At 48.8% G+C, this 25,693-nt stretch overlaps 1 protein-coding gene across 10 annotated transcripts in view; it reads left to right on the top strand.

Moving 5' to 3' along the window:
• SHANK3 (SH3 and multiple ankyrin repeat domains 3) overlaps positions 1 to 25,693 on the top strand; it is a 772,487-nt gene that overhangs the window by 277,617 nt on the left and 469,177 nt on the right. For all 10 annotated transcript variants that reach the window (XM_073329053.1, XM_073329054.1, XM_073329055.1 and 7 more), the window contains one exon: positions 22,299 to 22,365. In XM_073329053.1, the coding sequence (XP_073185154.1) occupies positions 22,299 to 22,365 (67 nt within the window). The remainder of the gene's footprint in view (positions 1 to 22,298; positions 22,366 to 25,693) is intronic.

Here is a 25,693-nt window from a genome sequence, read left to right as displayed (position 1 = left end):
CTGCAGTGACCACAGCTTACATTTTCAGTGTGTATCTGTCCCAAAGTATGAACTTAATTTGACTTCTGTTTAGAGTCCCCTTGCTTACAACACCTTGTTCCCCTTTTCTTATCTAGTTTCATACCTGTTTTTCAGGATACAAAGATATCTGCCCCAGTCCTCCCTAGCACAGTGTACCCATCACACGAAAACATTCCGATTGTCAGTACGCTGTAAAGTACAAGTAGTAGGGACATGAACTGTTTTGTACTAACACACAATTCATATGTAACATTGTGATGTTCCCCTCTAGTGTTATCTGGACTGGTGATCTGCTAGGCCATTCCAGTCCTTGACTCTGGGAGCCAGCCTTACCCTGCTCTGCTGTGAGAACCCCCACTCCTGGGCTGTTCATGCTCAGCCTCTGGCATGTAAACTGCTCCCAGCTACTTGCAAGCGAATGATGCTAGCCAATATCTCCGGTCCCAGACATAACCCTAGGAACCTCCCTCTTGCAGTGTCCAGTTATGCCAAGTGTCCAGTTATGCATGCCATATGCAAGCTTATATGAGTTCGTCAATTTAACAAAGAAATTGATATGTACCAGGCTTGTTATCCCAAGGGGAGCTTCTGACACACTTCAAACCAAACACACTGCTTCAGGCAGAATAAACAAACAGATTTATTAACTATAAAGATAGATTTTAAGTGATTATAAGTCAAAGCATAACAAGTCAGATTTGGTCAAATGAAATAAAAGCAAAACACATTCTAAGCTGATCTTAACGCTTTCAGTGCCCTTACAAACTTAGATGCTTCTCACCACAGGCTGGCTGGTTTCTCTTCAGCCAGGCTCTCCCCTTTGATAAGCACTTCAGCCTCTTGGTGGTGTCTGTAGGTGTAGGTGGAAGAGAGAGAAGAGCATGGCAAACATCTCTTCCTTTTATCATGTCCTTTCCTCCCTCTTGGCTTTGCCCCCACCCCCTTCAGAGTCAGGTAAGCATTATCTCATCGCAGTTCCAAACTGACCAAAGGAAGGGGGTGACTCCCTTGAGGGCCTGACAGATTCTTTTGTTGCTGCCTAAGCCAGCGTCCATTGTTCATGTGAGGCTGGGCTGGGTTTGTCCCATCCATGCCCTGATGAGGTGTGAACTGCCTCTCTGTTCTTGGAGAGTTTTTGTATGGGCTTGCTTTAAGCCATGAGGATACATTTTCAGCCTCATAACCATATACATGAAATTATAATCTATAACTTTACTATAACATTACTAAAACATCACTATAACAACCATGCTCAGTGTATCATGAGCCTTCCGAAGACACCCAACTTGACCAACTTTGCAATGGATATCACACAATCGTTTTATAAAGAGAAATGTGGGGGTGTAGGTGTTCTCCTGAGGTACAGAGTGTCACAAACCATACATTTTACTTCTCACAGATTCTGCCCATTCAAAGAACAAAGGCTGGAACAATTTAACTCCTAGTAACTTTCCACAATAAAGCTTGACATGAGTACAACGTATTCTAGGAAATGGAGTTTAAACTTATACAACTTAGGATAAATACAAAGTCATCTAGAAATGTATAATAGCTAATAGTGTGCTTGAGCTTGGGGCAGTATGGTGAGTCCTCAAGGCCTTTCATCCATCCCTGTCGTACTGAGTAGTACAAGTGCTGAAGAACATCACAGTAGCCATGACCCATATAAACCATCTGGGAGGAGTGCGGTCCCAGCTCCTGTCTGTAGAAGCATGAAAATTGTGGCTGTGGTGCTTTCAGAATCGGCTTCATCCCACGGTTCTACCCCTGGCGGGGGAGGAAGATGGACATGTTCAGCAGGAGGACTCAGGATCAATGCAAATGGGCCTTAAAGCCAATGGTGGCCAGAGCGCTATTTCTCAAATGGAGCTGCCCAAAGAGAGACTCCTTTGTGTCCATTCAAAACACCAAGTACCATCAATACTGCACCAGGCAGAGGGGGACCAAATCTCGCTCTCAACATGTTTCTGTGGGATTGGAGCCAATCTCTCCTGTATGCCTTCATAGAATATCAGGGTTGGAAGGGACCTCAGGAGGTCATCTAGTCCAAACTCCTGCTCAAAGCAGGACCAATCCCCAACAAAATCATCCCAGCCAGGGCTTTGTCAAGCCTGACCTTAAAAGCTTCTAAGGAAGGAGATTCTACCACCTCCCTAGGTAACGCATTCCAGTGTTTCACCACCCTCCCAGTGAAAAAGGTTTCCTAATATCCAACCTAAATCTCCCCCACTGCAACTTGAGACCATTACTCCTTGTTCTGTCATCTGCTACCACTGAGAACAGTCCAGATCCATCCTCTTTGGAACCCCCTTTCACGTAGTTGAAAGCAGCTATCAGATCCCCCCTCATTCTTCTCTTCCGCAGACTAAACAATCCCAGTTCCCTCAGCCTCTCCTCGTAAGTCATGTGTTCCAGTCCCCTAATCATTTTTGTTGCTCTCCGCTGGACTCTTTCTAATTTTTCCACATCCTTCTTGTAGTGTGGGGCCCAAAACTGGACACAGTACTCCAGAGGAAGCCTCACCAATGCTGAATAGAGGGGAATGATCACGTCCCTCGATCTGCTGGCAATGCCCCTACTTATACATCCCAAAATGCCATTGGCCTTCTTGGGAACAACAGCACACTGTTGACTGAAATCCAGCTTCTCGTCCACTGTAACCCCTAGGTCCTTTTCTGCAGAACTGCTGCCGAGCCATTCGGTCCCTAGTCTGTAGCGGTGCATGGGATTTTTCCGTCCTAAGTGCAGGACTCTGCACTTGTCCTTGTTGAACCTCATCAGATTTCTTTTGGCCCAGTCCTCTAATTTGTCTAGGTCCCTGTGTATCCTATCCGTACCCTCCAGCATATCTACCTCTCCTCCCAGTTTAGTGTCATCTGCAAACTTGCTGAGGGTGCAATCCATACCATCCTTCAGACCGTTAATGAAGATATGGAACAAAACTAGCCCGAGGACCGACCCTTGGGGCACTCCACTTGATACCGAATGCCAACTAGACATGGAGCCATTGATCACTACTGGTTGAGCCCGACAATCTAGCCAGCTTTCTATCCACCTTATAGTCCATTCATCCAGCCCATACTTCTTTAACTTGCTGGCAAGAATACTGTGGGAGACCATGTCAAAAGCTTTGCTAAAGTCAAGGAACAACACATCCACCGCTTTCCCCTCATCCACAGAGCCAGTTATCTCGTCATAGAAGGCAATCCTTCTCATATCCCTTAGTATATAGGGTTATAAGAAAAATTGACAGACAGTGCTAACATCCTATTGATAATTCCAATGCAACCTTTCCATCATTGGTATTCAGACCTTCAACACCTGTCTGAAGAGCCACCGTAACTGATGCGTCTCTCTCCAGACCTCCTGTCTCAACAGAAAAGGTGAGTTCTGTATCCCAATCCAGAGTCACATTAGAGTCGTCACAGTATGGAAGATAATTTACTAACTAACGTAGCCCATTTCTGCTCCCAGAGAGCCCAGACACTCCTGTTGCAGTCTAGGAAAGGCTCTGTCCTTAAATGTTGTAAGAAAAAATGGCCATGGTTCTCTGTCTGGGCCAATAATAAAGGAGTTAACCCTGTTTTAAACTGGAGTCCCTGCAGTCTAGAATACATGTTACATTTAAAGTCTCAGGGCGTAGCCAGAGCCTCTTTAAAGGTCCATTTGGCAGTATATCTGCCTATCACATATACATGAAGAACAGGTCTATTTTCTCTCACCAAGTGTCTCTGGGTTCCTGAAAGCATGACAATTGCATAGAAAATCAGGGAACCCCCTGCATCCTGGGACTTGAACCTCATTGTAACTAACCTGATAGTCCCCCAGTACGAGCATCTTGCACAAGCCTCACTGGAGCACTTCTTCTTCGAGTGCTTGTTCACATCAGTTCCAATCAGGTGTGCTCATGCCCGATGCACGATCATCAGAAAGTTTTCCCTTAGCAGCATCCATCGAGCAGCCATGGAGCCCCCTGGAGTGGCGCCTTTATGGCACTCAATATATGACCCTGCTGACCTGACCCCCCTTCAGTTCCTTCTTACTGCCTGTAATGGTCGTTGGAACAGCATTCTCTTGCCTCGCAAGTGCTTCCCTTAGCTTGTTCATTAGGTTTAGCTTAGGTTTCAGTTCTTAGTTCAGCATAGTTTAGAGTTATACTTCTGGTTAGGGACTACCCTATCCCTTTCCTTCTCTTGGCTCTGGGGCATGCCTTGGGGCCAAGTGTTTAAACCATGTGGGACCTGCAGTAAGTCCATGCCAATGGGCGACCCCCACGATGCGTGCCTGAAGTGTCTGGGGGAAGAGCACCAAACAGACAGGTGCAAAATCTGCAGGTTCAACCCAGGACGAAAAGAGATTGGGATTTCCATCTGAAACAGCTTTTCATGGAGTCCGCTCTCTGTCCTCAACGCGCCTCGGAGCGTGGGGTCCCGGCACTGAGTGCAGTGCTCCAGCCTCAGCAGACAGTGCTCCAGCCTCGGTGCGCGATATGGCGCAAAGGAAAGAGTCCAGAGACCCTCAACACCGCTCCCTGGCACTGCAGACTCGTTGTCAATGTTTCCACTCGCCAGTACCGCACAAGTGGAAGAAAATGGATAGAGGCCACTCACCGAGGTCGAAGGTGTCTCAGCCTCTGGGTGCATCAACAGTGCATCTCGAGAAGGAGCACTCAGCTCCCAAGGGTCAAGAGTTGGCACCATTAACTTCGGTTCCCCGGGGAGGACTGTTGAGTCTGGCGCCCAGTGACTCCCCGGACAGGCAGTGCCAGATGGAGGACTTGGAGCTCCCCTCCACCCCGGACACTTGTGAAGCTGCTAGGGAGTTCACAGAACTGACAGCACCACAACCCTTGGCGGTCAGGGACAAGCCCCCTCTGTCTCCACGCCCAGAGCCAGCTAGAGGAAAGCCTGCTCTGATGCAGCGTTCTCTTTCTCCTGCATGGTGCCGTTCTCCTCTGCACCGCTCCTGCTCGCCATTGCCCAGGCACCAGCAGCCATCTCGGGACCCCTTATACTTCTCCCCGGTGCCAGCCAGGCAGTCCAAATCTCAGGCACCAGTGGAGCGGCACCCACCTCTGGCACTGGTGGAGTGGCACCAACCTCCTGCACGGCTGGAATGCCACCGACCTCTGGCACAGTTAGAGAGGCAACAATCGCCAATCTCTGGCACCCAGCTTTCAGCACCGATCCCTGGTGCAGGAGCATCGGCACCGATCCCCTGTGCAATACAGGTCAGCACCGCCATGTCCAAGTCTAATCTGGGTCGTTGGACTTGGATGCAGAATCATTCTACTCCCGCCACAGTGGGCGCTGTTCCCACAGACATAGGAGTGAGGCACCTGTAGCTTGGCCTCTGCGCTGTCAGCCTCAGCCGCAATGGCCCTTTTGGACCTCCTGGGCTTATCACCAGGCCTAGGGTTCATTCTCCAGGGGCTCTCGTTCGGTCATCTTCAAAACCAGGCCACCCCAACCGCCTAGGGATTGCCCAGCCCCTAAGGGATCGGAGACAGCTACTTCCCATGAGTAGGCAGCCTAGGTCATCACAGAGGTTGCCGGGGCGACAACACCAATGGCAGACCATTGCTGCAATGAGGGTCAGTCCACGGGGCCCAGATATCGAATAGGAGGAGGCCAGAGAGCTTGAGGGACAAGAGGACCCCGTGCCACCCCTAGCCTCATCATCCTTGTCCCATGACGAGGCAGTGGCAGGGGCCTCGGCTTCTGGATCTCCACCTATAGTCCAGGGCAAACCAGGACCTCCGGCACAGGATCGCCCACAACATGAGATTGCAGGCGGAGTCAGACCTGAGGACCCTATGGTCGATATCCTAACTTTGGAGGGCCCGTCCAGAGTCACTCTGCCCCTGATTAAAACTATACAGAGCAATGTGAAAATGCTCTGGCAGACCCCAGCGTCCATCCCCCCACTGCAAGGGGCGTTGAATGCAAGTACTTTGTCCCGTGCAAGGGATATGAGTATTTGTTTTCTTATCTACAGCCGTGTTCCCTGGTTGTTGCCACAGTTAATGAGAAAGAAAGAGAGGGGCAGCAGGGGCCAACTCTGAAGTCAAGGGAGTCAAAATGGTTAGATCTATTCGGTAGGAAGGTCAATTCAACTGGGGGCCTGCAACTGAAGACAGCTAATCAACAAGCTATCCTTAGAAGATATAACTTCAATTCGTGGGCCTCGATGTCTACCTCCAGAAGTGCAGCAAACCCTGAAGGACCTACCATTTGAGGATGCAGGGTTATTCTCAGACCAGACTGATTCTAAGCTGCACAACTTAAGACTCTTGGGCAATGATGAAGTTGCGGGGGATGCATACCCCAGTGAAAACATTTCAAGCCCCAGCCCTAACAGCAATGGTTCTACCTTCCTCGCCCTAGACAAGACTTTTACAGACGGCGGCCTAGAAATTCTAGGCACAAACCACCCCACTCCCAGTCAGGACAAGGCAGGGGCCCAACCAAGCCATTGTCAGGCTCAAAGCAGGCCTTTTGAAGGGGCGCCCAAGGATGGTGTACCCAACATGACACCAGAACCTCCCCCTTACTTTTTTAATCACTTATCCCATGTCTGCCATGCATGGTCCCAAATAACATCGGACCGCTGGGTTCTTTGCATGGTAGAGGTGGGATATTCTCTTCAGTTCTACTCCTTCCCTCCCTCCCACCCCCCTTCCCTGTCGCTCTTCAGGGACCCTTCTCTTGAGCAACTCCTTATCCAGGAGGTGCAATCATTCCTAGATGTAGGAGAAGTGGAGGAGATTCTTCAGGAGCAAAGGGGCAAAGGATTCTACTCCGATTATTTCCTTATCCCTAAGGCAAAGGGGAGGTCTCAGACGCATTTTAGACCTGCGTGGACTCAAGAAGTTCATGGTAAAGTTGAAATTCCGCATGGTCTCCCTGAGCACAATTATTCCTTCCCTGAATTCGGGCGACTGGTATGCTGCCCTTGATGTGAAAGACGCGTACTTCCACATAACCATTCAACCTCAGCACAGATGGTTTCTGCAGTTTGTGGTCAGCCACAAACTTCACCAGTTCATGGTCCTCCCGTTTGGCCTATCGACTGCGAACTGGGTACTCACCAAGTGCATGTTGGTAGTAGTAGCCTTTCTCCGCAGGAGGCAGGTACAGGTACATCACAACCTAGACGACTGGCTGCCGTGGGGCCGTTCCACGGAGCAGGTGGAGTCTCATGTCCAACTAGTCAAATCCACAGTTCAGAGACTAGGACTCCTTCTCAAAGTGAATAAGTCAACCCTATCACCGACCCAGAGAATATAATTCATCAGGGCCGTGCTGGACTCAGTACAAGCGAAAGCGTACCTACCAGAGACATGATTTCAAGCCATAGCGGGCATCATTCAGAGCCTCATGCAGTACCCCACCACTATGGCTCAGGGTTGCCTGGCCCTCTTCAGCCACAGTGGTCAGGCATGCCAGACTCAGGCTCAGGCCACTCCAAGCATGGCTCGCTTCTGTGTATTGCCCATGGTGAGACAGGCTGGACTCAGTACTTATGTTGCCACAACAGGTATTCCAGTCCCTCCGGTGGTGGCTCAACCCCGTACAGGGTGTGAGGGAGTTCCTTTCAGCAGCCCACAGACCACCTTGACCCTAATAACGGATGCTTCATCGCTGGGTTGGGGGGCACACCTGGGGGACCGCCAGATGCAGGGGTATGGTCACAAGATAAACTCTCTCGTCACGTCAATATCGGAGAATTCAGAGTGGTACGATTGGCTTGCCAAGCGTTCCTGTCCGTACTACAAGGCCAGTGTGTGGCAGTGATGACAGACAACACCACTGCCATGTTTTACATCAACAAGCAGAGGGGAGCGCGTTCCTCTTCCCTTTGTCAAGAAACCCTTCAACTTCGGGAGTTCTGCATAGCCCACTCCATTCACATGGTGTCTGAGCTGAAGGCACTAACTTTTGATCTACCTTACATGGTCTTTCACAAGGCTTCCACAAGGACAAGGTGCAACTCAGGCCTCACCTGGCTTTTCTTCCCCAGGTGGTGTCTCATTTTCATATCACCCAAGATATCTTCCTGCCCGAGTTTTACCCCAAGCCTCACATCAGTGCCTGAGAACAGCGGCTTCATTCACTGGACATCCGGAGGGCCTTGGCATTCTACATCGAGCGTACTAAGCTGTTCAGAAAATCGAACCAACCAAGGCCCCGGTTCCACCTATTACGGCTCACTCCACAAGAGCTCAAGCCTCTTCAGCAGCATTTCTGCCCCAAGTGCTGGTATAGGAGATCTGCAGAGCAGCTATTTGGTCATGGGTGCATACGTTCACCTCTCTCTGGGTTATCACCCATCATGTCAGAGATGATGCAGCCTTCAGCAGAGCGGTGCGCCAGTCAGTGGTTCCTTGACTCCAACCCCTCTTCCAGGGTAGAGCTTGAGAGTCACCTGACTGGAGCTGACGTGAACAAGCACTCGAAGAAGAAAAAATGTCTAGTTGGCAGCCGGTGTCAAGTGGAGTGCCCAGGGGTCGGTCCTGGGGCCGGTTTTGTTCAATATCTTCATAAATGATCTGGAGGATGGTGTGGATTGCACTCTCAGCAAATTTGCGGATGATACTAAACTGGGAGGAGTGGTAGATATGCTGGAGGGCAGGGATAGGATACAGAGGGACCTAGACAAATTAGAGGATTGGGCCAAAAGAAATCTGATGAGGTTCAATAAGGATAAGTGCAGGGTCCTGCACTTAGGACGGAAGAACCCAATGCACAGCTACAGACTAGGCAGCAGTTCTGCGGAAAAGGACCTAGGGGTGACAGTGGACGAGAAGCTGGATATGAGTCAGCAGTGTGCCCTTGTTGCCAAGAAGGCCAATGGCATTTTGGGATGTATAAGTAGGGGCATAGCGAGCAGATCGAGGGACGTGATCGTCCCCCTCTATTCGACATTGGTGAGGCCTCATCTGGAGTACTGTGTCCAGTTTTGGTCCCCACACTACAAGAAGGATGTGGATAAATTGGAGAGAGTCCAGCGAAGGGCAACAGAAATGATTAGGGGTCTGGAACACATGAGTTATGAGGAGAGGCTGAGGGAACTGGGATTGTTTAGTCTGCGGAAGAGAAGAATGAGGGGGGATTTGATAGCTGCTTTCAACTACCTGAGAGGTAGTTCCAGAGAGGATGGTTCTAGACTATTCTCAGTGGTGGAAGAGGACAGGACAAGGAGTAATGGTCTCAAGTTGCAGTGGGGGAGATTTATGTTGGATATTAGGAAAAACTTTTTCACTAGGAGGGTAGTGAAACACTGGAATGCGTTGCCTAGGGAGGTGGTGGAATCTCCTTCCTTAGAAGTTTTTAAGGTCAGGCTTGACAAAGCCTTGGCTGGGATGATTTAATTGGGTATGGGTCCTGCTTTGAGCAGGGGTTTGGACTAGAAGACCTCCTGAGGTCCCTTCCAACTCTGATATTCTATGATTGTATGATATGGTTACTCACCTTCTTGTAACTGTTGTTCTTCAAGATGTGTTGTTCACATCCATTCCAATACCCACCTTCCTTCCCTTCTGTTGGAGTAGCCAGGAAGAAGGAATTGAAGGGGTGTCGGGTTGGCAGGGTCATATATTGAGTGCCATAAAGGTGCCACTACAGGGGGCTCCACGACCGACCCGACAGGTGCTGCTAAGGGAAATCTTTCCAATGATTGTGTATGCGGCACACGCATACCTGATTGGAATGAACGTGAACAACGCATCTCGAAGAACAACCGTTACGAGAAGGTAAGTGTCCATTTTTTTTTTAAAAGATGGTCTTCCTCATCGCAGTCATCTCTGCTGGGGTTAGTGCGCTCAGTGCAGTAAGGGCTCCCCTGCCTGACGCTGTGGTCTGGGACAACGCTTCCTCACTTAATGCCTAAGGTGGTGTCCAACTTCCACCTTTCTCAATATATTTCCTACTCTGTGTGTTCGTCTCAAGTCTCTATTAACATCCAGGGGAAGCACATCTTCATATCCTAGATGTGAAATTATGTTCTGTTTTTAACTAGAGGAGACCAAGACGTTTAGAAAAAATGACAGGTAAATGCTGGGGGGACCCACTTATTTCCTAATAAAGGGTTTCACAACTTATTAAAAAATTGTATAGAGCACTGTTCTGTCTGAGCTAGGACACCAGTTCTTCCCTCTGCACTCCATTAGAGGCACTCCTCTGCAGCACTGGTGGCATGCCTAGATGCATTTTGCTGGTGGACACATGCAAAGCAGCAAGCTGGAGTTCAGTGCATACTTTCACCCAGCACTATTCTCTGGCCTTGGTTCTGATGCCTGTTTTGGAGAAAGTGGTGCTGCAGTGCATATTCCATTAAAGAACTGCTCGCCTACCTTCTATCCAGGGGTTAGTTACCAGTAATTGTTGTTCTTTGATAGTCACCTCTGTGCATTCATACTTGCCCCCCACCAACTGCTCTACCTTGGAGTTCTGTATACAGTCAGGACATGAGTTTATTCAGGGAGTGCCCCCGATATAGAATATGGTGCCACTGTTATGCACACTTGATCCCCCAACAAACACAGCTTTTGAAGGCACTTCCACAGTGCTACACCAGGGGCACAGTATCCCTCAAGCATGAATGCAGAGGTGATGATTGAAGCATAGCAAATACTGGTAAGTAAGCTGTCTTCATTGCATGATGTTGCTACAAGGCAGAGTTAAGGTTGTTTGAGTGTTTGTTTCTGTCCAGCTCTGCCATGCCATTGCCTGTCTGTGACAAGCGTGAATAAAGTGAGGTTTCCTCTGTGAACCCATGGAATTTAATGACTGCTGATTTGTATTGTCTGTCCCAAGTGACCTGTGGTTTGCCCCTCCTCTCAGAGGAAACTGCAGTGTCCTTTAGTGAAGATTCCTAAGAGGAACAGAGGCTATGTCTACACAGCCACTTTCAGCGCTAAACTTTAGTCATTCAGGGGTGTGAAAAAACATCCTCCTGTGTGACAAAAGTTTAGGAACTGAAAAGTGCCAATATAGACAGTACTTTATTGCTGGGAACTATGATCCGAGCGATAAAGCTACCAGTCCTCATTCGGGGTGGTTAGTTTGTTATCGCTGGGAGAGAGCTCTCCCCCGGCGAGAAAGCATGACTACACTGTCCACATCACAGTGCTGCCGCGGCCATGCTGTAACGTGGGAAGTGTAAACATACCCAGAGATGCGGCCCCCTTGACCATTCCAGATGTGTAGGAGAGGGAATAAGTCCAGTGCAGAGCACAACTCAGTTTGCAGGGCCTGAGGAAACAAGAGAGCAAAAACAGCTAGTATAAATTATGAGGAGATTGAAAAATCTCTTCTAAGGAAATCCCTCTCTGATACCAAAGCCACCGCTGCTGGCAGGGAACAGGGAGAGAAAGGCTTGGCTGGGGGTGGCCTCAGTGGGTAGGTCTACACAGCAATTAGACACCTGCAGGTGGCCCCTGCCAGCTGACTTGTACTCGTGGGGCTCGGGCTGTGGGGCTGTTTAATTGCAGTGTAGTCGTTCCGGCTCAGGCTGAAGCTCAAGCTCTGGGACCCTCCAACCTCACAGGGTCCTAGAGCTCAGGCTCCCACCCAAGCCCAGACGTCTACACTGTAGTTAAACAGCCTCTTAGCCTGAGCCTGCGAGCTCCAGTCAGCTGGCAGAAGCCAGCTGCGGGTTTTTAATTGCAGTGTAGACCTACCCAATAGGAGCTGCCAGAAACCATCACAGCAACAAGTGTGGGGCAATTGGAGCAGCCCTGAAGGCATGGATGGAAAAGATTCCTTAATATAGCCAATGACTGGCATAATTGAGGAAGCTCACGCTGCCACAGGCCTGGCTGCCATGGGTCTGGGATGGGGGGAAACTCACCCTGCCACAGGCCTGGCTGCCATGGGGGCCAGGGCCTGTCTTCATTTCTTTCTGCAGACTAGAGTTTTCTGGTTTGATATTTGCGACCATTCAGTGAAAGGCTGCTGTGCTGGTTCTGCTAATAGGAAGTGAGATCCATCATTTGCAGGTGGTCTCTTAGTGCGTTACGCTTTGGCAGGACATTACTGTACCAGGGATAAATCCTGGGCTATTTTTATCCCAGGCCTGTGTCAGCATATCTCCCATGGGGAGAGCAGCAGAGGCTGAGGGATCTTCTCGTTCCTGTTACAGACTGGACTGCGCACAGGTGAAACTGTGATGATTAATGTACGTTGCAAATGGGCAGCAAACTGCAGTGGCAGCATGACCACTAGATCCTTGCTGAATGGGAGCCACGTTTTGGGGACAGGAAATAGGCAGAACTGGGATTCAAGGAAAGGTGTGTCTCCAGCCAGTCCCCTAGGGTCTGTGCCCTGCCCCTGTGGTGGGGAGAGGAACCTCATGCACAGGGGCAGCATCAGCATCAAACAGCATGCTTCCCTTGCAGGAGAACATCCTCGCAGACACAGTGCAACCCTGAGCTGCAGCGCCCTGTGTTGTTCCAGCCCTGGGCTCTATGCCCCTCCTCACGTCAGGAACGGGGTGCATTGGCTGAGCTGGGTGTTCATGGGGAAGGGGTGGAATAGCAGAGTGGGCAGCAGCAGGGAACCGAGCTGGAGTAAAAGGTGGCTGAGGGTCCTGGAGCTGTGCGTTGGCAAAGCTCGAGAAGTGCTTGAGGTTTGAATAGTAGAGGATACCGCAGGTTGGATGTCCCTTTCTCTAGCAAAGCTGTGTGTGGAGTGGCTCGCACAATTCCTGCCACCACTGGATCTGGCTTAAATCCCAGAGCTGCTGGCCACTTCCTGTTGTATAGCTACGTTTGAGTGGGTCTTTCTGTTCTTTGCCCTGAATTTTAAAATGGCTCCTTCATAGGGTTGCATGGGTACAACCTCACTTTTGGATTGTCCTTAGGCCTGGATGCATGGACCACCGTATTGTGTGAAAGCAGTTAGACTTTAGGGGGCATGGCCTCAGGCACGGATCTGAGCCTTCTGTTCCTTGGCATTATATACAGACCTCCTTGCCCAAATGTCCTGTGTTTCATTGATTGGAAGTGCAAGCGACGGCTCCTTTTTGGGGCTTGGGAGCCAATAATTCACAGTGATCCTATACCACAGTAGGAGGGAAAAGAATGTGCAGTCCCCAATGGGAGGGAAAAAGGTGGTTAGATTGGAAGGAAAGGATTAGGAGTTTCACAGAGAAGATCAAGCACCCTGTTCCAAATCTCATGAAATAAGCCAGCTGTCCTGCGATAGGAATCCTTTCTTAAAGTCACTGCAGACATTATTAATCTCACTGCAGTAATAGAGACATCAAAGGCTGCTCAAAGGGCATGTCTCACTGGATTTGGTTCTCTTTGCACTATGGCTGTAAAATCTGTCATTTTAGATTCCAGAAAATAGGCCATGGTGCAATTTTATAAAATGCTAGCCTTTTGCATTGCGTAGAACATACAGGAATATCAAGGGCATGAGAAATATGAAGGATTAGCTGTTGGAATGCCTTTACAGTCCCTGCCAAAGGACTACTTGAATCTACAGATGCTGAGGAACTCTCCCTCCTGCTATGCCTACCCCAGGCCCTTTCTCGTAAGAACTGGTTGGGTGAGATCCATCTGAAAGCAATACACCAGGTTTGCAGTCACATTCCATGGAATTGGTTTGTATTCTTCCAGTTTTCTTTTCTCAAGGAAGTGTTGCATGGTAACACTAAGTGCCATCATCCTCTCCCTGCATTGCCAGGACTAGGTTGAGCCCTGTACTGTTGGAATCTATCCTTACATATCTCCATAAAACACTGTGAATTGAGTACCGGGACAGTACCTCCTCTCAGCAGCTTCCCTGATCTTCACCAAGCATCCAGGAATGTTGTCTGCTCATCTTTGTCAGCAAGTTCTCTTGGGTGACAGACTCATGCAAGTTCAATATGTGAAGGTCTGAGCCAGTCTTTTGAAGACCCCTTCTCTTGTGGAGGAAGCTAGAGCTTAGCGCAAGTTTATGAATTTCTTTCTTGGAGCCTACTGAGAGACTTCCTAGAGTCAGTGCTGCAGAGCACGTTTGATTTGCCTGCTCTGAAAGTATTTTCTGGAAATGTAGAAAGTTACCAAGCCAGTTATTACCCACCTGAAATTAAGTCCTTTCCTGCCTCTGAATTTCAGGCTTATGGCCTCTAGCCTAGTAGCCGTCTCCTCTGTCAGTTTAAAAATGTGACCTCGCCATGCTTAGCTAAAATGTCTCTATACAGCAAGTTGGGCCAAGCTTAGGAGAATTGTGTGTGTTCCTTCGCCTGTCTGTTAATCCTTGCTATTGTGGCCTGTCCCTCAGAAAGTGCTCTGACCGTTTCCTTTTTTCCACCCAGCACTGGTATTTGGAAGAGAATTTCCACCCTCGTCTCTGAAACGGTGTCTTTGCTGAGAAAGGAAAAATGGCAGAGATTCTTACAGGCAATACGGAATCACCAAGTGGAAAAGAGACAGAGGGAATAATGCATATGAAATCCAATAGCCCTGTAAGCTGTTCTGTGGCAGGACAAGAAAACCTTCTAACGGACAACCTGATTTGCAGATATTTCCATCAACATGAGTGGAAGGAGTCAGTGGTGAATCAGATTTTCCTCCTGTTTTGTGAAGAAGTGAGCAGGGGTTGAGGAGCCCATTCAGATGCCTTTGTGCTCTGTTAGCCCTGAGGTCTCCTTTTTGCTTCTCCCTTATTCCTTCTGCTGCCTTCTGTGCTTCCAAAAGTGAAGCAAGAGATGGCTCATTTAACTGTGGTGGCTTTAGCTTGGGCAGACACTGATGTTCAGATTTCTTTTGCAAATAAGTTACTTTGGATATCACCAGTGTCCCTAGATTCATCTTGGAAGAAGCAGCTCACTCTGCACCGAAATCTAAGGTCCCTTCTCCTAGTGAGTTGGATCTTGGCACCTTAATGGATGAAAATTTGGACAGCTCAGCAGAACTCTGTCAGGTTTCACTGGCATCTTTAAACCACGGTGTCCAAAGCATGGCTCTGTGTCCCTTGAGGGTGACTGTATTGAGGAGAAAATTTGAAAGTGTTCTCCCTAGTACCTTTCTGTAGTGACCAGGGCATGGGTGGGTCAGGCCTCTGGGTTAGAGAGTCAGGAGCTAGGAACCAGAGCTGGGGACAGAGCCAGAGTCAGGAGTCAAGCCAGGGGTTGAAGCTGTAGTCATCATCAGGAGTAGGGCATTGTAGCAGAGACATAGAGTGAGGCAGGAAAGCAGGAATCAGGAACAGACGGGGCCAGAGGTAAGGAGAGCAGGAACCCAGATGTCAGGCATGTAGGGAGGGTCCGAAGTAGCAGTCAGCCTGGGATTCACCTTGCTGGTCAGACAACTTTCTGTGCCTCTTTCTGGTTTAAGTAGTGCATTTCAGCCAATTGGTGGGGATGGACGGCTCCCCCAGTCAGGAGCTTTGTGCACAGGGCCCTTTGTGAGATAAACTAAGGAGGAGTGGTAGATACGCTGGAGGGTAGGGATAGGAAACAGAGGGACCTAGACAAGTTAGAGGATTGGGCCAAAAGAAATCTGATGAGGTTCAACACAAGTGCAGAGTCCTGCACTTAGGACCGAAGAATCCCATGCACCGCTACAGACTAGGGACCGAGTGGCTAGGCAGCAGTTCTGCAGAAAAACACCTAGGGATTACAGTGGACGAGAAGCTGGATGAGTCAACAGTGTGCCCTTGTTGCCAAGAAGGCTAATGGCATTTTGGGCTGTATAAGTAGGAGCATTGCCAGCAGATCGAGGGACGTGGTCATTCCCCTCTGTTCAGCACTGGTGAAGCCTCATCTGGAGTACTGTGTCCAGTTTTGGGCTCCACACTACAAGAAGGATGTGGAAAAATTGGAAAGCGTCCAGTGGAGGGCAACAAAAATGATTAGGGGGCTGGAGCACATGACTTATGAGGAGAGGCTGAGGGAACTGGGATTATTTAGTCTGCAGAAAGGGAACTGGGAACTGGGATTATTTAGTCTGCAGAAGAGAAGAATGAGGCGGGATTTGATAGCTGCTTTCAACTACCTGAAAGGGGGTTCCAAAGAGGATGGATCTAGATTGTTCTCAGTGGTAGCAGATGACAGAACAAGGAGTAATGGTCTCAAGTTGCAGTGGGGGAGGTTTAGGTTAGGCTTTATCCCCAGCTCTCATGTGCTTTGTCTAGGCTTTGTGATTGAATTCAGTCTTTGATGTAACAGGGCATGAGCCATTAATTGCTTTGAAAATTAGGACCAAAGCCTTAAACCGGCCTCAGAAGCTGACCGGGAGTCAGTTGAGGGACTTGAGCACAGGCCGGAAGTGCTCATGGTGGTCTAGGCCATGGAGGAGGCAGGCAGCTGCCTTCTGTGCCAGCGGGAGCCTCTACATTATCTTCACATTTAATTTCAGTTACAGGGAAATCCAGCCAGCGGGTGAAAATGCATGTTGTACTGTGGCCAGGCCCTAATTCAGGAGGGAGGGAAGAAGCTGCAGGTGGAAGAAGGCATTTTTAGTCACTGATCATCCAAGCTTAGTGAGGAGTCAAACAGGACTCTGAGGCTTTGTACCACTTTGATGAAGGGGGCTGTGCAACTTCAATGAAAGATGGAGACCGTGGCTTGGCCAGCTCTTTAAAGCATTTCCTTTTCTGATCAGCATTACTTTGGTCTTGCCTGGGTTCAGCTTGAGACAGGTGCTCTCTATCCGAGAGCTTATCTCATATAGGGAGGCAAGGCTGGAGGTTTCTGTGGGGGGTCAGGTTTCAGAAGAGAACTAGATTGGTGCGGGACCAGAGGTGTAGAAATACAGATATGGGACTGGTGAGTAGGGACCAACAGCAGAGCCTCAGCATGTGAAGTGGGCTGCTCAGCACACATCATAAAGTTCTGTTTCTAACACCTCTGCCTGTTTGCGACATCCCTTATTGCTAATTAAACACCTGTCACTCATTCTTCAAAGAAGCTGCCTTTGCCTATTTAAACTCCTTGCCTATCTTCCCCTAGTACTTAGAGGTTTTCTGTATCTGTGGACTTTGGTGTTCCTGTGAAGGAACTGAGGGAATCGGGGCTGCACCTTTCTTGGGCACTTAATGTTCATTGCCACAAGACAGCATTTGTGCAGTATCCCTAGTCACACATTCTCAGAAAGTTCCAGCATCTTGTGTAGCGGGGGCCCCTTTTCTAGGAGCGTATATGCAATGGCAGCCGCCCAGAAAGAACGATAGTCACTGGTAAGCAGCCCTTGAGTGTGTACCCAACAGTCTGTCCATGCATCATTTTCTTGGGATTTGAACGTAATTCTGACTCAGCTCATGGGTTTCATCCTTTACACTTGTCACAGGCTTTGCTTTTTTATCACCTACCTCTGCAGATAGCATTGCTGGTGGCAACAGCATGTGCCTGAACTGTGAGAGTGATTCAGCATCTCGTGGTTCGTGTGCCCATTACAAGTGATTACAGGGATAAAATTGTTATGACCTAAATTCTTGCTCAGAGTGCTGTCAAACTTTCATCTGCAGCAAACAATTATCCTGCCAGTGTTGGTTCTGAAGCGACATAGGCCAGACTATATAACGGGTTTTTTAGATGAGGGAAATGCAGATCTAATATACTTGGACTTCAATAAAGTATTTAACCAGGTACCACCCAGGAAATTATTAGTTAAATTAGAGAAGATGGGGATCAGTACAAGAATTGTACAGTGGATAAGGGACTGGCTAAAGGGAGATGGCAAGGCATTGTATTAAAAGATGAACTGTCGGACTGGAGAAAGGTTACTAGTGGAGTTCCTCTAGTCGGTCTTGGGACCAATCTTATTCAATATTTTTATTAATGACCTTAACACAAACAGTAGGAGTGTGCTGATATTTGCTGATGATACAAAGTTGGGAGGCACCATCAATACAGAGGAGTATCAGAATGGTGCAGGGGGATCTGGGTGACTTTGAAGACTGGACTGACAGAAATGGGATGAAATTCAGTAGTGCAAAATGCAAGGCCGTGCACTTACGGTCTAATAAGAATTTCTACTACAAGTTGCAAAAAGAAAAGGAGTACGTGTGGCACCTTAGAGACCAACCAATTTATTTGAGCATAAGCTTTCGTGAGCTACAGCTCACTTCATCGGATACATAAAGTGGAAAGTACAGTGAGGAGATTTATATACACACAGACCATGAAAAAATGGGTGTTTATCATACACATTGTAAGGAGAGTGATCACTTAAGATGAGCTGTTACCAGCAGGAGAGTGGTGGGGGGAGAGAAAACCTTTTGAAGTGATAATCAAGGTGGGCCATTTCCAGCACATTTCCAGGAGTTAACAAGAATGTCTGAGGAACGGTGGGGAGAGGAAGGAATAAACAAGGGGAAATAGTTTTACTTTGTATAATGACTCAACCACTCCCAGTCTCTATTCAAGCCTAAGTTAATTGTATCCAATTTGCAAATTAATTCCAATTCAGCAGTCTCTCATTGGAGTCTGTTTTCGAAGTTTTTTTGTTGAAGAATAGTCACTTTTAGATCAGAAATCGAGTGACCAGAGAGATTGAAGTGTTCTCCGACTGGTTTATGAATGTTATAGTTCTTGACGTCTGATTTGGGTCCATTTATTCTACTACGTAGAGACTGTCCAGTTTGACCAATGTACATGGCAGAGGGGCATTGCTGGCACATGATGGCATATATCACATTGGTAGATGTGCAGGTGAACGAGCCTCTGATAATGTGGTTGATGTGATTAGGCCCTGTGATGGTGTCCCCTGAATAGATATGTGGACACAGTTGGCAACGGGCTTTGTTGCAAGGATAGGTTCCTGAGTTAGTGGTTCTGGTGTGTGGTGCTGGTGAGTATTTGCTTCAGGTTGGGGGGCTGTCTGTAAGCAAGGACTGGCCTGTCTCCCAAGATTTGTGAGAGTGATGGGTCGTCCTTCAGGATAGGTTGTAGATCCTTGATAATGCATTGGAGAGGTTTTAGTTGGGGGCTAAAGGTGACGGCTAGTGGCTTTCTGTTATTTTCTTTTTTGGGCCTGTCTTGTAGTAGGTGACTTCTGGGTACTCTTCTGGCTCTGTCAATCTGTTTCTTCACTTCAGCAGGTGGGTATTGTAGTTGTAAGAATGCTTGATAGAGATCTTGTAGGTGTTTGTCTCTGTCTGAGGGGTTGGAGCAAATGCGGGTGTATCGCAGAGCTTGGCTGTAGACGATGGATCGTGTGGTGTGGTCAGGGTGAAGGCTGGAGGCATGTAGGTAGGAATAGTGGTCAGTAGGTTTCCGGTATAGGGTGGTGTTTATGTGACCATCGCTTGTTAGCACCGTAGTGTCCAGGAAGTGGATCTTTTGTGTGGACTGGTCCAGGCTGAGGTTGATGGTGGGATGGAAATTGTTGAAATCATGGTGGAATTCCTCAAGGGCTTCTTTTCCATGGGTCCAGATGATGAAGATGTCATCAATAGAGCGCAAGTAGAGTAGGGGCATTAGGGGACACTCTTCAGCTGGAAGTGACGGAAGAGGAGAAAAACCTGGGTGTGGGGGTCGATCAGTGGATGACTCTGAGCCACCAATGTGATGCAGCTGTGAAAAAGGCAAATATGATCCTAGCGTGTATCAGGTGAGGCATTTCCAGGAGAGAGAGAGAGAAGTATTAACGCCACTTTACAAGACACTGGTAAAACCTTGTTTGGAATACTGTGTACAATCCTGGGCACCCATGTTCAAGAAAGATTAATTTAAACTGGACCAGGTGCAGAGAAGAGCTGCTAGGATGATCAGGGGAATAGAGGGCCTGTCTTAGGAGAGGAGAGTGGAGGAGGTTGGCTTGTTTAGCCTGGCAAACAGAAAACGGGGGGTGGGAGGTATCTGATGGGTCTCAATAAACACATTCGGGGTAAACAGCAGGGCGGGTGGTGAGCTATTGAAACTGAAAGGCAGTGTTGGCACAACCATAGGCACTGACTTTTCTTTTTCCCTGGGAGTGCTTCACCCCGGCTCTCCCTCAGGGCCCGCCCCTACTCTGCTCCCTCTCCGAGGCCCTGCTCTCGCTGCGCCTCTTCCCGCCCCCGCTCCTCCCCTCCCTGAACAAACTCAGGCTGGAACAAACCCCAAACAAACCTGGCCATGAACAAACTCAGGCTGGAAATTAGAAGCAGGTTTCTAACCACTGGAGGGGCGAGGTTCTGGGGCAGCCTCCCGGTATTTTAGTGGGGGATCGGTCCTGCTCTGAGCAGGGGGTGGGACTAGATGGCCTCCTGAGGGCCCTTCCAACCCTGATCTTCCATGGTTCGATGGTTCTATGATTCTATGAGTTGTGGGGGGCAAACAACTTAATTAGTTTTAAGAGAGCAGGACGAATGTAAGAGTATGAATTTATGACCGGACTGTTGGTGATAGTAGGAGTCAAGGCTCAATAGCTTGGGGCTCACTTTCAGCTTATCAGAACAGGCTCTAGGCACCAGCAAAGCAAGCACGTGCTTGGGGTGGCACAATTCCAGGGGCGGCATTCTGGCCACCCTTTTTTTTTTTTGGCTTTGGCAGTTGCGCTCTCGGAGCTTGGGGTGGCAAATTTTTTGCTTGGGGTGGCAAAAAACCTAGAGCCAGCCCTGAGCTTATACCTTACATTCCTAACAATCTCATGCTTCAGGGCTGAGGGGTCAGGACTCATGAAGGGATTCTCTGGCCAATGCATCCTGGTGGTTTTTGTGTCCTTCCTCTGAAGCATCAGGGGTGGCCCCGTCTGGAGATGGGACACTGGACTGAGTGGTCTAGTACTCTCAGGTGGCACTGAGCATTCTCTCTCTGTTGCGTGGCTGGCTGGCTCTTGCCCACGTACTCAGAGTCTCACTGATCATCGTATGTGTGGTTGGGAAGGAATTGTCCTCCAGGTCAGACTGGCAGTGACCTTGGAGCTTTTTCCCCTTCCTCTGCAGCATGTGGGTGTGGGTCGCTGCCAGGTTATCTGCGTATATGTCACTTAGTCATTTCCCTGCCATTGCAGTGGCCTTGGGCACTGGTGCCCTGAGATGCCTCCTCTTCTCTCCGTGTGGCACAGCATAGTCTAGTCTCCTGAGGGCTGTGATGCTTTGGTCTGATTCTGGCTGTAGGGGTTAGTGTGCAGAAGCTGGGTGGGGTTGGTGGCTTGTGATGTACAGGTCAGACCGGATGATCTGTCAGTCCCTCTGGCCTTACGCTCTCTGACTCTGAGAAAAGGGTGCTGTAAATTACTCCCATGTGCAGGATTAAGCCCTTTTGCAAATCATCCTGGTGGGTTGTTGCATGTGGAGATAAGTCTAATGAGCAAGAGATTTTTGGCCCAAAGGCTATTTAAAAAGATGATATTTTATGTTCAGACTTGTTACAGCCAGAAAGGGTTGCAGGTACCAGATGTTAGGACTCACTATGCTAGGGCAGTACCAGCTCTGGCAGCTTGTCTTTGTAATGCTTTAATAGTCTGAATGTGTAAGAAGGCTCTACATAGAGTTCAATTCATATTTTTCCACTACTGTCTTGATTGGATGCTCATTTCTGGAGACAAGTCCTTCACTCGCTGTCTACTTAATCACATATTAGCCCTCCTGAGGATTGCTAGTGGTGTCTTGTTTCCCAGAAGTGAGGATGAGTAGCAGCAATTCCTTGAAGGAGAAAAAAGGATCCTAACTAGTAACTAGAATTCTCTACATGTGTTTCCTGTTCAGATCTATGTTCAGCCTCCCTTTTTCCCTTGCTCCTTTTGAGTATTATGAGAATCTTTGCCATACTACAAGCTGGTTAATGGGCAGGGCTTTATTTAATCTTGGTTTAGAGTGCTGTGGCCATTGTCTGGAGCAGGCTGCCCCCAACAGCTGCCTGCTTTGAAATGGTTCCACGGCCTGCACAGCTTGGAACAAGTATAACACAGGTCTATGACTTTGCCAAGGCAAGACCTGCAGAGAGTTCAGTTACTGGTAAATAACCGAGAGTAAATGTTTTCCTAACAAGCTCCAGACATGAGAATTTTTCAGCAGCAACTACAAGCCCCAGATTTAATCCCCAGCTCGTAGTGGAAGCATCACCACTCAACCTCCTCCGAGCTCTGAGTTCTCTGCCACCTTCTGAGTGTAGGAGTCATTACAGGAAGAATGTGGATTGCTGTTGGCACCAGGATGCCATGTCAGGGGTGCTGGCTGCGTACGCTGCTTTTGGGCCAAGCCAGGAGGAGTGCTGGCTGTGGCAGTCCGCCACAGTGAATGGCTGTTGCTAGCCCATGTGGTATGGCAGTTCCCTCTGTGCTAGCAGGCCTGGTCTTTCTTGGGGAATAGTGCAGCTCAGAATCATTCACTTCTCCTCCCTTCCTCTCTTTTCAGGTGGCCATCATTGCAGGAAATTTTGAACTGGCTGAAATCATCAAAACCCACAAAGAGTCTGACGTTGGTGAGTTTGGCCTTTGACCCTATTTTCCCCTTTTATTTCACTTTAGGTCCTGCGATATTTCAGTGGTTCTCATTTCCCAGCGCTGCCTAGGAAGACCAGTGAGCTACTGTAACGGGGGTCTGGCACCCCTGTGGGTTTTTGGGTGCTGGGGCTTGCATGGGTGGTTGCCGTGTGGGGGTTTGTGCTGTCCATGGGGATAGGGCAGGAGTTGCCTGTGTCTCAGTCTGTGGGGCAGCCTGAAACGGCGGTCACTGATTGCAGTTAGCATGTTGGGTGGAATGTTTACTGTTTCGGTTGCCGTACCAAAGAGTATAAACAGATTATCAGGCATTCAGCAGGTTGGACTGTCTCTCCAAAACTCCGTTTTTCAATTCCACGTCCTCTCTTGTGTGCTTGGGGCAGTTAGTCCCCATGGGTAATCTCTCATGCTAAAGCCCTTCAGCTGGACTCCGTGCAGGGGAGAGGAACACTGCCCACCTCAGGCCACCATTGCTGGGCTGCTGGTGCTGCAGCAGGCTCCTTTCTAGTCGCACTCACCCAGGGCTGTTGCCTCACTTATGCAGGGAACGTGCCAAGTCCTGGATCCACTGGGGCATCCCCATTCCTTGCAACATCTCTGTCGCCCTACACAGAGAACCCCCGCAGAGCTGAGCTCAATACTATGCATAAAGCCAGGCCCCATGCTGAACTTCCTCCAATTCTGTTCCTGAGAAATCCTCCCCCCTGAGAAACTGTTGGCACCGGAGTCCTTTAGAGCGATGAAGGAACTGACAGGATTTACTCCTGGGAGAGGGTTAACTCCACACAGTGGGTCAAATGCCTGCTCTGAGCAGAGGGTGCAGAGGTGTCAAAGCAAGTGGTGGACTTCCTGGAGTGTGGACCTTGAAGTAGATGTTCAAGCAAATATTGGGCTACCGCCTTACCCCTGAGACATGGCTGTCTCTTGGGAATCTTGGGCCTCACTCGCCCTCCTTTGACTTCCCTAAAACCTTCACAGCAGCTGTCACTTCTGACCTTTCCTCTCTGTTCATTTTATTCATATGCTCACTGGAGAGCGATGGTCTAATACTGGTAAAATGAGCTCCCCTCGTTTGTGAAAAGGAGTGTTAATGCTGCTAAAGGGCTTTGGGGAAATCTGAAGTCTCCTTATAAGTATATCAAGCATAAGTACTGGCAAGAAAGCAAGCACATTAATGAATGACAAATGAGATTGCATTCATGATTATTATAAAATGGCTGAGCTACTGAACTCCTTTATTAAATCTCTTTCTGTTGAGAAAAGAGGTAGGAAATCATCTGATCAATTAAGAAGAAAATGCTGACTTTGTCTGAACTGTATAGCTGCTGATACGAAGTAGGTCAGATAATACTTGGGATACTGAACATACACAAACCAGCAGGTCCAGATGGCATGCACCTGCAAGTCAAGGGAATTAGCTAATGAACTTTCCAAACACTAGAAATTATTTTTAAATGTCCATTGAGAACTGGGAAGATACCAAAGGATTAGAAAAAAACCAAGAAGGTGTTGATCATGAAGAAAGGAGGAGAGCATGATCCTGCTTGTTATATCTCATTTGCCTACTATAAATGCCTAGTAAGGTAATGGAACATATACTAAAAGAAAGAAAAGTTCACTGCATTTCTAGGTTAATGGAGCCTTGAGCAGGAACTTATAAAGGATAATTCTTGGATAATGGTTCTAAGGGTCCCCGCCGTCAGGTTGCACATGCCTGGCTGTGTGCCAAGAACTGTCGGTGGAGCTGTCAACACAAGCCCTCGCAAATGAGACCCACCATGTAAGGCAGTAAAAGGGGTCATGATCAGCAATCACCTCCGTAACTTTCTGTGTCTGGACACTCTCCCAGCTCAGAACCCATCAGGCGGTTCTCTAGGTGTGACGAAGCGGGACTGTTCTTAATGTTTCCTCTGAATATTGTGGGGGTGCCTCAGTTTCTCCTGTGCAGTTCTTAAGTATCTAGGGGGTGGGGTAAGGGTGTATGATCATTGCAGAGCCCTAGAGGGCAGGTGTGTTCAGGGGTCTGGACACAAAGAATGGCCGACACCCTGTTTCCTGGCAGCTGATGGCCTGGCCCTTCCCCCCTGCAAGGTGAGAGCTGAAGGGTTGGAGAACAAAGGAATCAGGTGATCACCTGGCCCGGGAAAGGGACAAAGCCCAGAGAAGGAAGGGCTGGAGAGAGTTTTCAGTTTGGGACTGGCTGGGGACGAGGAGTGAAGGGGAGACAGGGTTGTCTGGCTCACTGACCCCCAAAATGGACCCAGCTGAGGGGTCCTGTTCTCTGCACCTACAAGCTCTGTGTTAGACCATGTTCCTGTCATCTAATAAACCTTCTGTTTTACTGGCTGGCTGAGAGTCATGTCTGACTGCGAAGTTGGGGTGCAGGACCCTCCGGCTTCCCCAGGAGCCCGCCTGAGCGGACTCTCTTTGGGAAATGCACGGAGGGGCAGAGGATGCTGAATGCTCCAAGGTCAGACCCAGGAAGGTGGAAGCTGTGTGAGCTGTGTGTCCTGAAGAGAGGCTGCTCACAGAAAGGAGACTTCCCCAGACTCCTGCCTGGCTTCGTGGGGAGCAGTTCCAGAGCATCACCCGGGGACTCCGTGACACTAGGTTCTTACTTTCTTTTTTAGAGAGATTCAGCCCCTTTAATTTGATTTGTACACCTTTGATCTGGGGCAGGGCAGTGTAGAGTTCAGGGTAGAGGAGAGGGGAGCTGTTTATTTCACCAGATTCACTGGGATTGAAGCTGCTTCTACTAGAAATGTGTCTGTGACTCCAGGTGGAGCTGGTTGGTTCTGACCCTGTCAGCTCATTTTTCTTGGCATGGACGGTTTGAAATCCTCTGACAGTGGATATGCCCTGTGGGGAGAGGGATCTCTGCAGACACTATTGAAGTTGGGCTCGTCTGTCTTTTCTGTCCCACTCTTTGAGGGTCTGCAGAAGAGGAAAGTGGGAATAGGGACTGCTCTCTTCTCTCCTATTGGTTAGAACTGAGAGGCTAGATCGTACATAGAATCTCGTCACTACCAACATGATCACTCTCCAGGATCCCTCCAAGCTATCGATACATTGGATTGTGGAGGAGGCTCTTTGGGAGGTGCAGACTCTATCACCTGAGCTGCGACCTTCAATGACACAATGCAGAGGTGAAGATAACTTCTTATTCCTTTGATTCTCATCAGTTAAGGGGTATGTGTCTGCGTCTGTGTGGTGTGGTGGGGTGGGGGTGAGGGAGAGAGATTTATAGAATCATAGAAGTGTAGGGCTGGAAGGAACCTTGAGAAGTTATCAAGTCCAGCCCTCTGCACT

This window comes from Lepidochelys kempii, chromosome 1, assembly GCF_965140265.1.
Source record: "Lepidochelys kempii isolate rLepKem1 chromosome 1, rLepKem1.hap2, whole genome shotgun sequence".
Lineage (NCBI taxonomy): Eukaryota > Metazoa > Chordata > Testudines > Cheloniidae > Lepidochelys > Lepidochelys kempii.
The sequence above is the reverse complement of the archived record's forward strand: the minus strand, read 5'-3'. Positions and strand labels throughout refer to the sequence as shown.